This window comes from Pseudonaja textilis, chromosome 12 (assembly GCF_049901715.1).
Source record: "Pseudonaja textilis isolate UNSWEBS1 chromosome 12, rPseTex1.2, whole genome shotgun sequence".
NCBI lineage: Eukaryota > Metazoa > Chordata > Lepidosauria > Squamata > Elapidae > Pseudonaja > Pseudonaja textilis.
In genome coordinates this window covers 3821271-3834791 of record NC_142001.1, presented here as the reverse complement: position 1 = coordinate 3834791, position 13521 = coordinate 3821271, and the positions used below count along the sequence as shown (strand labels likewise).

The window sequence follows — 13521 nt, the reverse complement described above, 5'->3', positions numbered from 1 at the left end:
GGAGAGGCCAGGCCTGCCCATCAGACCCCGGTTGCAGAATTTGGAATCCTCACACCATAATAGTGGCAAAGGGATTCAGAAAACACTTCACCTTTGCTGCCATCTGGTGGCTGCTCAGATTTTTATACCACAGGTCAGTTAGTTTTCTTTTGATAGTAAATCTTATTGATTTTTAAATTAAATACAATTAATAATACAAAGGAGAACAATTAAAGACAAAACTAATGTTTCATTTCACTGCAGGTGACTTGTACACAATTTTAAAGCAAACCATATCAGAAAGACAATTGCTTTATATTGAAAACAGCCATTATAGGTCGCTGTCTGGACAATATTTTTAGCTTGGCTGTGATGCATCAGTAATAGTCTCCCGGTGGCTAATCATCTGGTACCCTACAACCACAAATCATTTTCATTTTTCTGTTCATCATCAGACCTAAGGATATTTATTTTCGTTTCTTTTAAGAGCACATTTTACTTCTTATTAAAATATGTTTTAGGTATATTGGACATTACTGCTAAAATCTTAAGCTTGGAGATGGTTAGATAAGATGTCCTCTGGTTGGAAACTGAGTCTGTGACTAACAGAAGCTGAGTAAAAATAAGCTAAATCATAATGGCAGATTACATCATACAAAACAAGAGAAATACATTAACCCAGCCTGGACTCCTGGTATTTGAATTTAAAAATGCAGCATTACACAGTACATTTTAACACATTTAAATAATCAAAGGTAATTCTACAAAACATTTTTATTGTGAAATATTTCCATGCTTCAGACTGCTACATGATCACGAACATACATTTTTTCAGTTAATGAACCTGAGAGAATGTAACCGTTAAAACATTCAGGAGACCCAACAAGAACAGCAGAATATGATACAACCAAGAGATTCTGAGAATCCTTAGGAATGATTATGCTCCACCCTACTGTACTTAAGTAATCGTTTTGTACGTTTCTGATTATAAAATCAAACGGGGAAATCCACTCTTTGATAGATCATCAATGAAACAATTGTATCTTGATTATACAATACCAAAGAAAAGGCCAGGATGGAATTATTCTAGATAGAGAACGAAATATTTAAAAGCATAGAATAAAGGGCTATGCAATTTGCTGCCACCCCCCCACCCCCTGAGATGATTAATCAGTAATATCCAAACTAAAGGTTAGTGCAATTTTACAACAACACTCAATGATTAAAACAAAAAAAGACTTGCCAAAAGTATTTTGCAAAAGTGCAGTCAAATCAATAGCTGCTGGTGACTCATGCAAATGTTTGACAAGATTCATCCATTCTTTACTTTCTGCATGTGGTCTTTCACTGAGTAATCTTTCCTCCCTGCCATAGGAAGTAACTATTATTTAAACTGCTCTTAAAAGGTCGGAGAAAGAATTGAAATCTAGCTACAATCTATTAAGTAGAAGTAAGTATTTTTGAGAAATCACTGGTACCTTCAAGTAAACTCGTTTACGACACAATCCACTTTAAAAATTCTACGAAGGTAAAATCAGCTCTCTTCTTCCATCAGCCCTGGCCAACACAACCACATTTTAATGCATTTATCAGTGTTTTCAGGCAGGTCCTGATGTTTTGTTTGTGGTGGGAAGCAAGCAGTGCGACTGGCAAAACAGCAAATCTCTTTTGTTTGTACCATCGCATTATTTGTCGCATTATTTCAAGGCAGACCTTTCAGGAGATTGAGCTCAAGCAGCTTCAGTGGTGCTCACAGCCCTGTTCTGCATACCCTCACTGCTGATGGGTCACAGGCAGATGTGAGAGTGCAGCTATATTAGATCTTCCCGAAAGTTGAGAGGGGAGGCAGACAGGATACTGCAGTGTTTCTTAACCTTGGCAGCTGGAAGAAAGCTGGCTGGGGAATTCTGGGAGTCCAGCCATTTTCCAGCTGCCAATGCTGAGAAACACTGAGATATTGTATGCCCCTATCTCTTCAATATTCCCAGGTGAGTTGAGGAGGAAGGAATGGTATGTATATGTCACATTCAATTTGTCATTATAGATACATCATGGTCCTGTCTTGTTACAAGTAGAGTAAATTGTGCTTTCAGTTGTGCACCACACCTTACATAAGAAACAGTTATAGGTTGGGGCCAAATAAACATTTCTTACATCCTGTTAGCTGACTCTTTCACTATATCGGCATGCAACAATGATAGTATTCAACAATTCTGATGATCTCCAAAATTTAAGCTATATACAGAAGGCCAATTCTTTTAAACACAGATTTTGTACCTAACTACATTTGTCTCGACGTCCTTAGCAGACCTCAATGTGATGCTTTCAGTTTTGTGGTGAGAATGGGATGCATACTGTTTGCAAAGACCCTTCAGTTCATATCCCGGGACCACTCTCTGCTGCTCCATCTTCTCAGAAGGACATTTCATGCCAGGAATACGTGGGCAATGTGGAATCATGGGAGCCTTTGAGAAGCTTCTGAACCTGGGACATTCCAGCATGGAAAAGTTCCACCTACATTAACACCAAACCGGTTCCATGAATAATGCCGGACAAAGTGCAAATTTTATAGCTCCAGTGCACAAAGGTTATTTTGTTCCGCAACACAAGGCAGGATTTGCCACAAATGAGTCCCAATACTAGGAAGAAGATACTTCTCACAATCCAAAGTTGCGTTTAGATTGATGAAAATGTGTGGCATTTTGCGCACCTGTGATTGCTTTAAAAATGGCTTAATGTATGAAAAGTATACCTTTGCTGGTTGCAACAACAAAACTAATAGTTAAACATAATAGGAATCTAGAGACAAACATCACAATGTTGGATCATAATTCAAATGCTATAGAGCAGAGGTCTCCAACCTTGACCACTTTATGGTGGGTGGACTTCAACTCCCAGAATTCTGGTAATTGAGGTGCCACCCAGTTTAAAGTGGCCAAGGTTGAAAACACTGCTATACAATACCATAAATTCCTTAAGTAGCCATTTAAGGCCTTTAATTTCTTCCTGATACTCAAAAGAATATGCTTGCAAATAGTCTATTACTACCCTTCCTCCCTGCTTCTGAATTTTAGTTGGTCCTAAGAAATCACAAAAAGGCTAACGAGATGACTAAATACTAGTTATAATATTTCTAGACAAAACACTGCCACAAATTATTGGGTCTGTGTCGTCCGTTAACAGGCAGGTTGCTGTGGGCCATCCAGTCATTGGGAGTCGGGCAGCATAAACATTTTAGATAATGAGAAGAAAATGCTGTCTACTCTTCAGAACATTTGCTTGTTTCGGGTTCTGGGTCTCCATATCAGATTATGTGAGTTCATGAAAACCAGAATGACCTGCAGCAACTGGATAAAGTCTGAAAGTGGCCATACTGGTTGGTAGAAAGCATTACTACAAGCATACTTTTATCCCAATAAACTGGAAAAGTTGCTTTAATTACGAAACAGCCTTTCCCAGTCTGGCAGCCAGCCTGCCACTGCATGAGGGAAGTACCCCCCGCCATCATCCCAGTCCTTCTGGGAGGGTGCTAAACTCAGGGAAGGTCAAAAGCAGGAGTCTTCAAATTTGGCAGCTTTAAGATTTGTGAACTTCAACTCCCAGAATTCCTCCTCCAGTCAGGTTAGCTCAGGAATTCTGGGAGTTGAAGTCCACAAGCCTTAAACCTACCAAGATTGAAGACCCTTGGTGAAAAGAGTCAGTTCAACTTGTGTTTCCACTATTCTTGCATAACTGGGCCAGGCAAAGGTTTAGCAGCGCCATTCATACAAGATCCTTTGTGAGTTTCACCCTTTTTCTCAATTTGTGCCAAGCTACAGGTAGTCTTCGACTTAGGACCACAGTTGAGCCCAAAATCTATGCTGTGAGAAATTCGTTAAGTGAAATTTGCCCCATCGGTACTACTATCACTATTAATCTTCTCATCACTCCTTATTGCCCCTCCCCTCCCACTTGTGACTGTATGACTAACCTTGTTGCTTACAATTTATACGGACTGTTTCCTAGTATGATCTGATAGCTTATTGTACCCTATGACTATTGTTAAGTCTTGTACCTGATGATTCTTGACTCTTGACGAAATGTCCCTTTTCTTTTATGTGCCCTGAGACCAAGACAATTTCCTTGGGTGTCCAATCACACTTGGCCAATAAAGAATATTCTATTCTATGACTTTCCTTTCTATGTTAAGTGAATTGTTAAGTGAATCACTGCAGTTGTTAAATTAGTAACACGGTTCAGTGAATCTGGCTTCCCCACTGACTTTCCTTGTTAGAAGGTCACAAACAGAGGTGGGATTCATCCGGTTCTGACCCGTTCTAGAGAACCAGTAGCGGAAATTTTGAGAAGTTCGGAGAACCGCCCAATCCCACTTCTGACTGGCCCCGCCAACCCCATCTCTTCTCTGCCTCTGATTGGCTGGATCTTCTTTGGTTGCCCTGCACAGGAGAATGGAGCTGGAAAGCAGGTTAGTGGGGAGGGAAGGGGGATTTTGCAGTAACCTTCCCCTGCCAAGCCACGCCCACCGAACTGGTAGTAAAAATTTTTGAATCCCACCACTGGTCACACTATTACCTTTATTGTCAGAGTACAACATGCGTACAATGAGATTGGCTGAGCCTCCCTTTGTGCACCCTCCCACCAACACAACTCACAGTGAGGACCTAAGTCTCTAACCCAGTCCCAATCCTATTACACTATGTGACCTTGTTGCACAACACGCCGGCCATACAAGTCTATCATCCTATGTTGACATGAAGTTATTTTCCGTTCAGGAGTCAATTGTTTCTTTGGGACTCATGCCAAGGCCCAGAAGTGCCAGGACCTTCACTTCCCTCTCCTTTCATGTCCCAAATTCAAGAATTTCTAAAAGCAGCTGAGAATTCAGGACATGAAGTGGCTGAAATTGGAAGGGCCAATTCCTTCGAGATCCCGTTAAGATTCACGCTGATCAGACATGATTTTTCTAAGGCAGGCCTTATCCAATCACTGCCTGCTAGATCCCCAAATTTGGGAGCCCCCGCTTCAGTAAGAGGTCAACCAAGCCAAACAAACTTTTCTCCTCCTCTGGTAGTCTTAACAGACTGGACCTGAGAAATGTACCGTAGCAGCTGAGATGCTTTTCTCACGTAGCTCCATGAAGTTGGAGACACATCATTAAAAATTAGTCCCCCAAATACATGTTCTAATGTTTTAGTGGATTATCTTTTTGAAATGTTGGAGTGGAGCTGCATTTGTCAATTTGTTAATTAAATGTTAACATTTAATTGCTCTGATCAATGTGAAGAAGAAAAGAGTCTTTTAAGGAAGGGAAACACATTGCAATTGATTGACAGCACCGTTATGAAGTCTAACTAGGGAAGAATAACAGTGTTAAATGTGGACCCACGCAAATGTCTATTTTGCTTAAAACATATAGCATTCAAAGGACTAATATGATTAATCAGCAAGGGAAAAAATGTTTAAACTAGTTCTATTGAAATTAGTAAAGCTTCAATATTTGCCATAAGATTTGTGTTTGTTTCAGTTTCACCGACGGGCGTCTTTCTACACTGAGAAAAATTAGCGCATTAAGGTTTTTTTAAACTGAACCTAGGCAATTCTGGTCTCCCCTAGAGAATCAGCAAAGGGTGAAACTGCACCAAGGAAGCCCAGCCAGCTATGAAACTGGACTACTTCTTAGCATGGGCATTTCCAAAACCCCACTGCAGCAAAAGATGCGTGACAAGCAAAACCAGAGGGGTCCCAGCCAAATCTTTGAGGGAGACCTAGCCACTGTGAACGCGACGGGCTGCCTCGTCCAACTGCAGAATTTTTTTAAAAAAGTCTTCTTTTTAAAAAATGATCTGATGGCCCCAGTGGGGTGGAGGAACTACCCCAGGCAGGACTGGAATGGGCTTACATTGAGAGAGTCCAACCGTTGCTCTCTCTTTCATCCGCTTGCGTGGCTGCAGGGGGTGGGCAGGGAGGCGAAATGTAGCATAAACAGAGAGAGGCGGCTGCCCGGTTGGGTGGCGCCATCTTGGCACTGGGGGAAGTTGGTTTAGCTCCAGCCCCAGCCCAGCTCCCTGATCCCGTTGAACAAAATGGTTGATGTCCTATTTCCAATGATCTCCTATGAGGGTGCTGGGCTGGGTGTTTTTTTTCAAAGTTCTAAAGAGAGAAGATCAGAACCTATTTCTGAACAGTCGCTGAAAAGCCTGAAAAAGAAAACCTCCTGGGGGAGGGGGGGAGGGAATCCCACTTGGATCAAAACCTCTCCTTGCAACATCCGGTCACCAAGCGCTCACGTTAAAGGAGCAGGAGGAAGCGCAGCTTTTTGGACTTCTCTATCCACGAGAGTTTCTTTAGGCGTTTGGGAAAAACGAATGAAAACGACGGAGAGACGCAAACCTTATTCCTGATCAGATTATGCAAAGGGTTTAAAAGTCCGCGAAGTGAGGCTGGCCTGGCTCCAAGCAAGGCCTCTCCTCCATGCAAAGCCAGGGGCCAGGCTTTCTCTCCCCTCTGGCAGGCAGGCTTTTGTGTCAGGGAGGCAACTTCTTGCCTAAAGAGGCCCAGAGCCACATGAGCCTCCGGGGTCATTGTTGTGCAATTCAGAGACAAGGTTTTTGTTCTGTTTTTTCGTAGCAGAAACTAATCCAGTAGCTGAAGCTGTTCTGGATGAATTTCGGACAATCGGAGGTACCTACAAACGAGGATTGTGCTTACATCAGAAAGGACAACTCAAAAGAGACGGACGTTTTAGCAAAATCAGAGTTGAGGCGGAGTATGTTTGGGGCCCGAGGGTGTGGGAGGTTTCCTAGGGCCACAGAAGCAGCGCATGTTCGCCCCGTTCTCTAGAAGACAGGCTTGATTTGGCAGCCATGATTCCTGTTTTGAGCCGTCTGCTTAACTGTCCGTCTCCACCGTTTCACAGAGCTGTTCTTCCTATTTGGCAAAACGCGACAACGCGCAGTCCAGGCGGTTAGCTAAATGCCCCTTAAGGCACTTGGAGATGCATTTGCACTAAGCAGTTTTCCCTTCTTCTGGGTAAGACGTACAAAAAAGAAAAGGTCACGAATAGCCTTAATCACTTCAGAGCTGCCATGTTAGAAAAAATAATAATAATAATCCATAATGTGTAGCAAACCTTGGAAGTGTCCCCCAAGGACAGTTTCCTCCAGAAGCGTTTCAGAAAGCGAGAATTAGCCTCCAATGCTGTTTTTCCATTTCTGGTCCAAGTGCTGCCTTTTTCCTTTTTTATGCCTCTTGAGTCTCCATCACCAGAGGAAGCTAATGAGACAGGGAGGAAGCAGGAAGTGAAGTGGGTTGCAGGAAAAGAAAGGAATGATTCTAATTAAAAGCATTTCTATTCTACTCCTAAGAAGCAAACTCGACACGACGTTAGGCAGCCCTGCATTTCATGCGTACGTTGAAATAAAAAGAAACCACACCTGCAGACGGGCTGACAATGATCAAGATCAGAGCAGGTGCAAGGAGAGGGAGGAAGGATGAAAGGTGTTCATCAGGAGCTGCTATTTGATGTTCTGGAATGAAATTTTTAATTAGGGAGGAAAGACTCCAAAGGAAAGGAAAGCGCCAATCGGTTTGGCTTGGACCTGGAATGCTGTTTTCCAAAGGAACCATTTCTCTTTCCCCTCTTTCTCCTCTTTGCTGTAACTTTTAAGTTTGAAAAGAAATGACACGACCCCAAATTCCTTACTTTTGCCCACCGCTTTGATCGCCCCTTTGCAAAACTAAGGAGCGCAATACAGGTAGTCCTCGACTTACGATCCATAATTGGGACCAGAATTTCCACTGCTAAGCATCGTTAAGTGAGTCAAGCCCGGTTTTTCCAAATTTTTCTGCCATGATTATTCAGTGAATCATTGTGGTTGTTAAGTGAGTTCTGGGCTCATTAGGTGAGCTCCACTCCTTGTTAGTGGAATGGACTGGACCAGGCCTTCTAGTCCCACCCTAGACCATTCCAGAGAAATGGGTGTCCAACCTTTTCTTGAAAACCGAAGGAGCATCCGTGACTTCTGGAGGCAAAACGTCCAGATCAACTATCTCATGGGGGGGGGAAAACATTAACTGAAAGAGGAAGGCTAAGCTTTATTTATTTTTTTAACCTGAAGAAGAAATCACTTACCAGAGCTCACGAGTTGCACAGCCTCAGCTCTTCAAAGCTGCTACGTCTCCATTTCGATGGAAAGAGAAGTCCCTTGCTGGTAATCTGGACAGACAAACAAAACACATCCACTCAGTAAGACAGAGATTGCCCTTCCTGCCATCGCCTTGTGGAGTTGTGGAGCGCCATTTTTCTAGGTTGAGGTTGGTCGTGGTGGGGGTCTATTTGGCTTGGAATGGCCTGCTGGGGACTGCACTCTACAAAGACAGAGGAAGACGGCATGTCCTTCGCATCCAACTAGAATTCGGTACAATTACTGCGATTACTTCCCAATTTTATATTTAATAACTGCTCCCTTTTATTTTATTTTAATTTTTTTTTGTAAATTTTATTTGAGTTTTCACATAAGTAAAAAAATACAAATAAAACATCTTTTTTGAAAGTAGTGTAATCCCGGGTTACATTACTTTGTACAGACACAAATTCAACTTCATGTCATGCTCATTTTTATGTTTTATTCCATATCTTATTACTGTTTTACATTTTCTGCACAGCTTCTCCCCTCTTTTAATTTTCTCAATTTTATTTTAATTATCTCATCTCAATTCAAATCATTATATTTATATTTTTTATCTGTCCTGTTTCAATTATTTATTATCTTTTTTCATTAAACAAAATTTCTCCTGATTGGAGTATGACGCCTTTATATCTTTTAAGTTTATCTATTTAACTCTTATTTAGGCTTCAATATACACCCTAAAGTTATAACATTCAATATAATACGTAACTTCCATTCGGATTCTGCTTGGTACATTCTTAAAATACACACTATATTCTTAAAAAAAGAAAAAATTATAAATGCATGTAATTAAAACAACACATTCCATTCCAATTCAATTCTATCATTGATATTAATATTCATTAAAATCTTAACTTCTTTAACATTAATTTTCAATTGAATATCATACGTCTATGGGAACAATTATAAGCTTTCCATAATTAATTGCCCCCCTCTTCACTTATATTTTATAAAACATTAACTAATTAAAATGTTCCCCGTTCCTTAATTCAGTTTTCTCGTTTATTTTATTTCACTTATTTTATTCACAAACATTTCACTAAATTACACTATTTTATCCCTCATTTTAATCATACATTGTTTCCAATTTTCTAAAGTTATTTCTATTACTAATATAACAAAAACAATCTTATGTACCTTTACAGAATCCCTTTTTCAGCTAGGTTTTCACCCATTATCTCTAAATAGGTCCTGTTTCTGTATATCTTGCTCCGGTCTTTGTAACTTCTTTTCCTTTCCTTCTTCCCTTTCTTCTTCTCTCTCCCCTTTTTACCCCCTTGTCTCTCTACCTCTATTTCTCTCTTCCGTATTCCCCTTTTCTGTTGCTTTCCAGTATTATACTTATTTTTCAAATTATTTTTCTTTTCTTTGGTTGTTTTTTTAAGTCTTAAATTCTCCATTCTCTTTCCCCCCTTTTCCTTTTTCTCCCCCACACAGAATTACTTGTTCATTAAAGATGGCTTCTTCTTTGTCCCAGTCTTCTTGTTTTGCAGTCTTTTCTTGTTGTTTCTCATAGTTCCAAATCTCCATTTCTAAGAATTGAAAAACAAAGCCAAAAGAACCCTTCCCTTCTTGTGCCTCTTCTTTGTACTTTTTAAGTTCCATTTTCAATTCATCCAGAAGTGGTGCCATTGTATAAATTTTTAAACAACCACCCGATTGATTTTAGTCATTCAAATGTAACAACCAAAAATCCAAAGATCATCAAATAATCCAAATACACGCAAGCTGTTTCTTTTTGCTCTTTTTTTTCACTTTCTCTTCCTGGGGTTACTGTTTAGTTACAAAGTTTCAGTTAAAATATATCTTTTAGAAGTCTTGTTGAAATTTTACTGTCGATTCTTTTTAATTCCAGGCAGTCTCCTCCCTCTTTCAGATCCTGCCCTTATTCTTTTTCTCTCCCTTCCTCCTTATGAAAAAAAAAATTGTGTCCAGAAATTTTTATTATCCCTCTGGCATTTTGTTTTATTTTCAGCTTAATTGCTTGTTGATGTCAAAGCGGATTTTTCCGATTTCTTATTTAAGTCTCTTAGTTGTCAGTATAGGGAAGGGGAGAGAAGTAAAAAAAATCCAAACCTTTCCCTTTTCACTTTCCTTTGCTGCTTCCGACTTTTCTTTGGGAGCGATGTTAATTTTTGTAAGTTTAAATTCCAGGGTACCTTGGTTGTTGCTTTTACAATTTAACCCGGTCAGCCAAAACTTTCACTTCTTATCTTCCTCCTGCACATTCTTTTCCGGTCGAGTTCTTCTTTGCGGTGGCCATTTCTGACCACTGCTGCAACCGCCTTCGGGAAAGGGAGCAATGGCCAGCTGAGGAGGAGAGATGCGGCTCTCCTCGACCCTGCTGGCGGTCTCCCCCCTCTTCCCCACCTCTACGGGGTGGCTTAGCCCCGAAACCAGCCGGCTCGAAGTACTCCAGCGGCGAGCCCAGACAGAAACCGTGCACGATCGCGGATTTCTGTCTGTCGCCGAAGAGACTTCAAACTGGAAGCCATAACTGCTCCCTTTTAAACCACTCAAAAGGAAATCTGGCAGAAAATAGTTGGAAGGCCCACAAGGGCTGCAGCCAGGAGGTTTACAACTTTCAGAGTCTGAGTTTGCATGCATATTTAGGTAAGTATGGGCACGCAGACACTCGGCCTGCCTTCCTTAAACTTTGCAAAAAATGCCGTTGAGATTTACAGCTTGGGGAAATGGTCCCTTCGCTCCCCTTTCATCCAGGCTTCTGTGCTGGGCCATTAACTCCCCCCACCCCACCCCCACCCCAAAGTGGAAGACAAGCTGTTCCCTAATCCTGCAATCAATCGGATCTTGATGGCAACCTCTCCAGTCCCCTGTTGAATAGGACTTGATTGGTAAACAACGTGGCCTTGGGTTGGAGGCAGAGAGCAGGAGTAACTTTTTTAAAATAACTGATTGCAGCCCCCTTCATCTCCTAAAACCCCGCTTTTCAAGCAAAGGGTAAAAGGCAGAAGGGACCCCACGCTGGAACCGCTGGGCACATCTGCAAAAGCCTTTGCAGGAAGAACAACATGGGAAAAAAACACGGTCATGGGGGGAGAAAAAGACTGCTGTGGTTTGTAACGTATGTGCCATGTTTGTATGTAGGCCCACAGAAGATTCAGCTTGTATCTAGGTCAAATGTAAACTAAATGAATAGCTCCAGGAAGCCAACTCAAAGCTTGACTGCTGCAAAGCGCCCTACATGGGGCTACCCTTGAAACCTAACCGGCCCAGAATGCAATGGGAGGGGCTAGTCTCCAAGTCTTCCCTAAATCTGCCTCAATGATGAGGAAGGGGCCGTAAGGAGGGCGTCTCTGTTTCGGCTGCATAAGAACGACTGGCCCAGGGTTGCTGATTCTTCCTCCCCCCTGAGCCCCACCCACTTCTGGATGTCTGGTGCCCATTTTTTCTCTCTTTTTTTTAAGGTACAGAGCAGCGTTTGTCAACCTTAACAACTTTTAAGATCTGTGTGTCAAAACTGCCACCCGTCAAGCCCGCAATTGACATACGTGTAGCCATTTTATTTAGCCTTCTTATATATCCCTTTTCTTTCTTTCTCTTTGCTGGTATTGGTGGGGGGGGAAGGGTTTGGGGCTTGCCACATTCCAAAGGTGGGAGGAGTGGAGATAGAGACAGTTGTTTAGACTATGTGGTGCTTCTTCCTGTGGGAACAAAAGCTGACCCTGCTGAGACCTGGAGGTGGAGTTTGATGACACCAGGCAATGTTGATTTACTTCTATTGGAGGTAACTTCCAATATTATGTGGTGTAATTCCGGGTTATGTCAGATCCGGAATTACAACAGACTTTGCCAATTTCATGCTATTCTAAATAAACGTTTGCTGCTTTCTTTTTGAATGGATTTCATCACTTGGAAACCTGATACCTGTGCTTTGCATTTGCTAGCTACCAGTCTGCCATGAATTATTGGGGGGGGGGGAGCTGGATGACGGGGGGGAAGCTAAGGATTCATCATCCCTGGAGACACAACTTCAAGGTCAGAAAGCTGGGAAAGGCATGTACCTCCGTACCGCTTACTTTCCCACAACATCTTATTTGACTATGGTTGGACAATGAGGGATCAACAATGGGAAGGGACAAACGGAGAAAAGTTAGCTGGGGAAGTTTGGCACGCAAACTCCAGTCCTGGCTTTGCTGTATTGTAATCCACTTGGCCTTTAGTAAAGTAAACCTTTCACACCGAGTGGAGTCGAGGGTCGTTCTTGCTTAAGGGACCAAGTTGGGGCAGGACTGACAGTGTGGATTTCAATTCCCAGAAATCCCCAGCTAGGAGGAACACTGGGACGGAGAAAGGTTGACTTAATGGACCCAAAGGAGAAATCTCCTCTATTTTTGATAGCTAAATCGGAAAGCACAACATCTGCAGCAACATCACACAGACAACAAGTTATGTATATGTAAATAACGTAGTTGGGTTGACAATATATAAACTACACATATATACGTTTGTAGCTTTAAGGAAGAATACTGCAATGTATGATGCTGTGTTCTGATTGGTTAATTATGCTACAAGTTGGCATAAGAGGGAGCTATAGATCATGGTTTAATTCTCTTTCTCTTTTTCACTGATGATCTCTCTTGATACTGACCACGGACCGATACTGACTAACCCTGTTTAGTTTGATATTCTGTTGATATTGAAGGTTATTGGCTGTATTATGGTTTGATGTTTGTCTGCTGTAAAAGACATGAAACCGGTAAGAAGATTTTATAACTGGATATTTCTGGACTGTTAAAAACACGTATGACATGGACCGTTTATTGGACTGTGCTATTTCTTCAAGTAAACATTAATACCACTTGTTCAACTCTGTGAGGCTGTATATTTCTTCATAACTGTTTTCATAAACCGTTTTCCTTGTGCATATCCTTTTTATACAAGGGTTACTCTGCCTATATCCTAACACAACACACAAAGACGCAAACAGAGAATTTCACCCGTAGTCTGCTGCTTTGAGGCCCACGCAATGGGGTTTTGAAGCATTTTCATCCGTGTGTTCAATTCTCCACTTTGCCCCCCCCCCAAGCCCCTTCCCCATGACGGCCCCCTCCTCCTCTCTGCACCAACGCCCTCCCCCCTGCATTTCAAATGGCAGCCCCTCCGAGGCTGGCCCTCCCTTACTCTGCTGGTTGCCATCTTCCATCCCGTCTTCCTCCCACTGCTCCTCGTTTGCCAGCAGGGGATTCCGGGCTTCGCTCTGGGCTCGGATGGGGAAGGAGTGTCCATCTCCCTGGCTGTGGAGAGAAAGGCGGCACGGAGGTGAGGGGGAGGGGACCCCAGAGAGAAGGAAAAGGCAAATGGCAAATGGCAGAGCCGGGCAGCAAACCAG

The 13521-nt window shown here is 42.1% G+C and overlaps 1 protein-coding gene and 2 long non-coding RNA genes across 5 annotated transcripts in view; 1 reads left to right on the top strand and 2 right to left on the bottom strand.

The window, feature by feature from the left end:
* LOC148124756 (uncharacterized) overlaps positions 1-13521 on the top strand; it is an 801081-nt gene that overhangs the window by 727681 nt on the left and 59879 nt on the right. The gene's annotated exons all lie outside the window — the stretch shown is intronic.
* The window catches only part of LOC148124757 (uncharacterized), a 75188-nt gene that overhangs the window by 2854 nt on the left and 58813 nt on the right, over positions 1-13521 (bottom strand). The window lies entirely within an intron of this gene.
* Positions 1-13521, bottom strand: part of ZDHHC15 (zDHHC palmitoyltransferase 15) — a 38187-nt gene that overhangs the window by 5730 nt on the left and 18936 nt on the right. For 2 of the 3 annotated variants that reach the window (XM_026703116.2, XM_087940881.1), the window contains 3 exons: positions 13314-13426; positions 8111-8194; positions 739-7251 (listed from right to left, as the gene is read on the bottom strand). In XM_026703116.2, coding sequence (XP_026558901.1) covers positions 8151-8194; positions 13314-13426 — 157 coding nt within the window. In that variant the 3' untranslated portion in view covers positions 739-7251; positions 8111-8150. Of the gene's footprint in view, positions 1-738; positions 7252-8110; positions 8195-13313; positions 13427-13521 lie in introns of those variants that run through there. The other variant, XR_015745032.1, reaches the window with a different exon arrangement.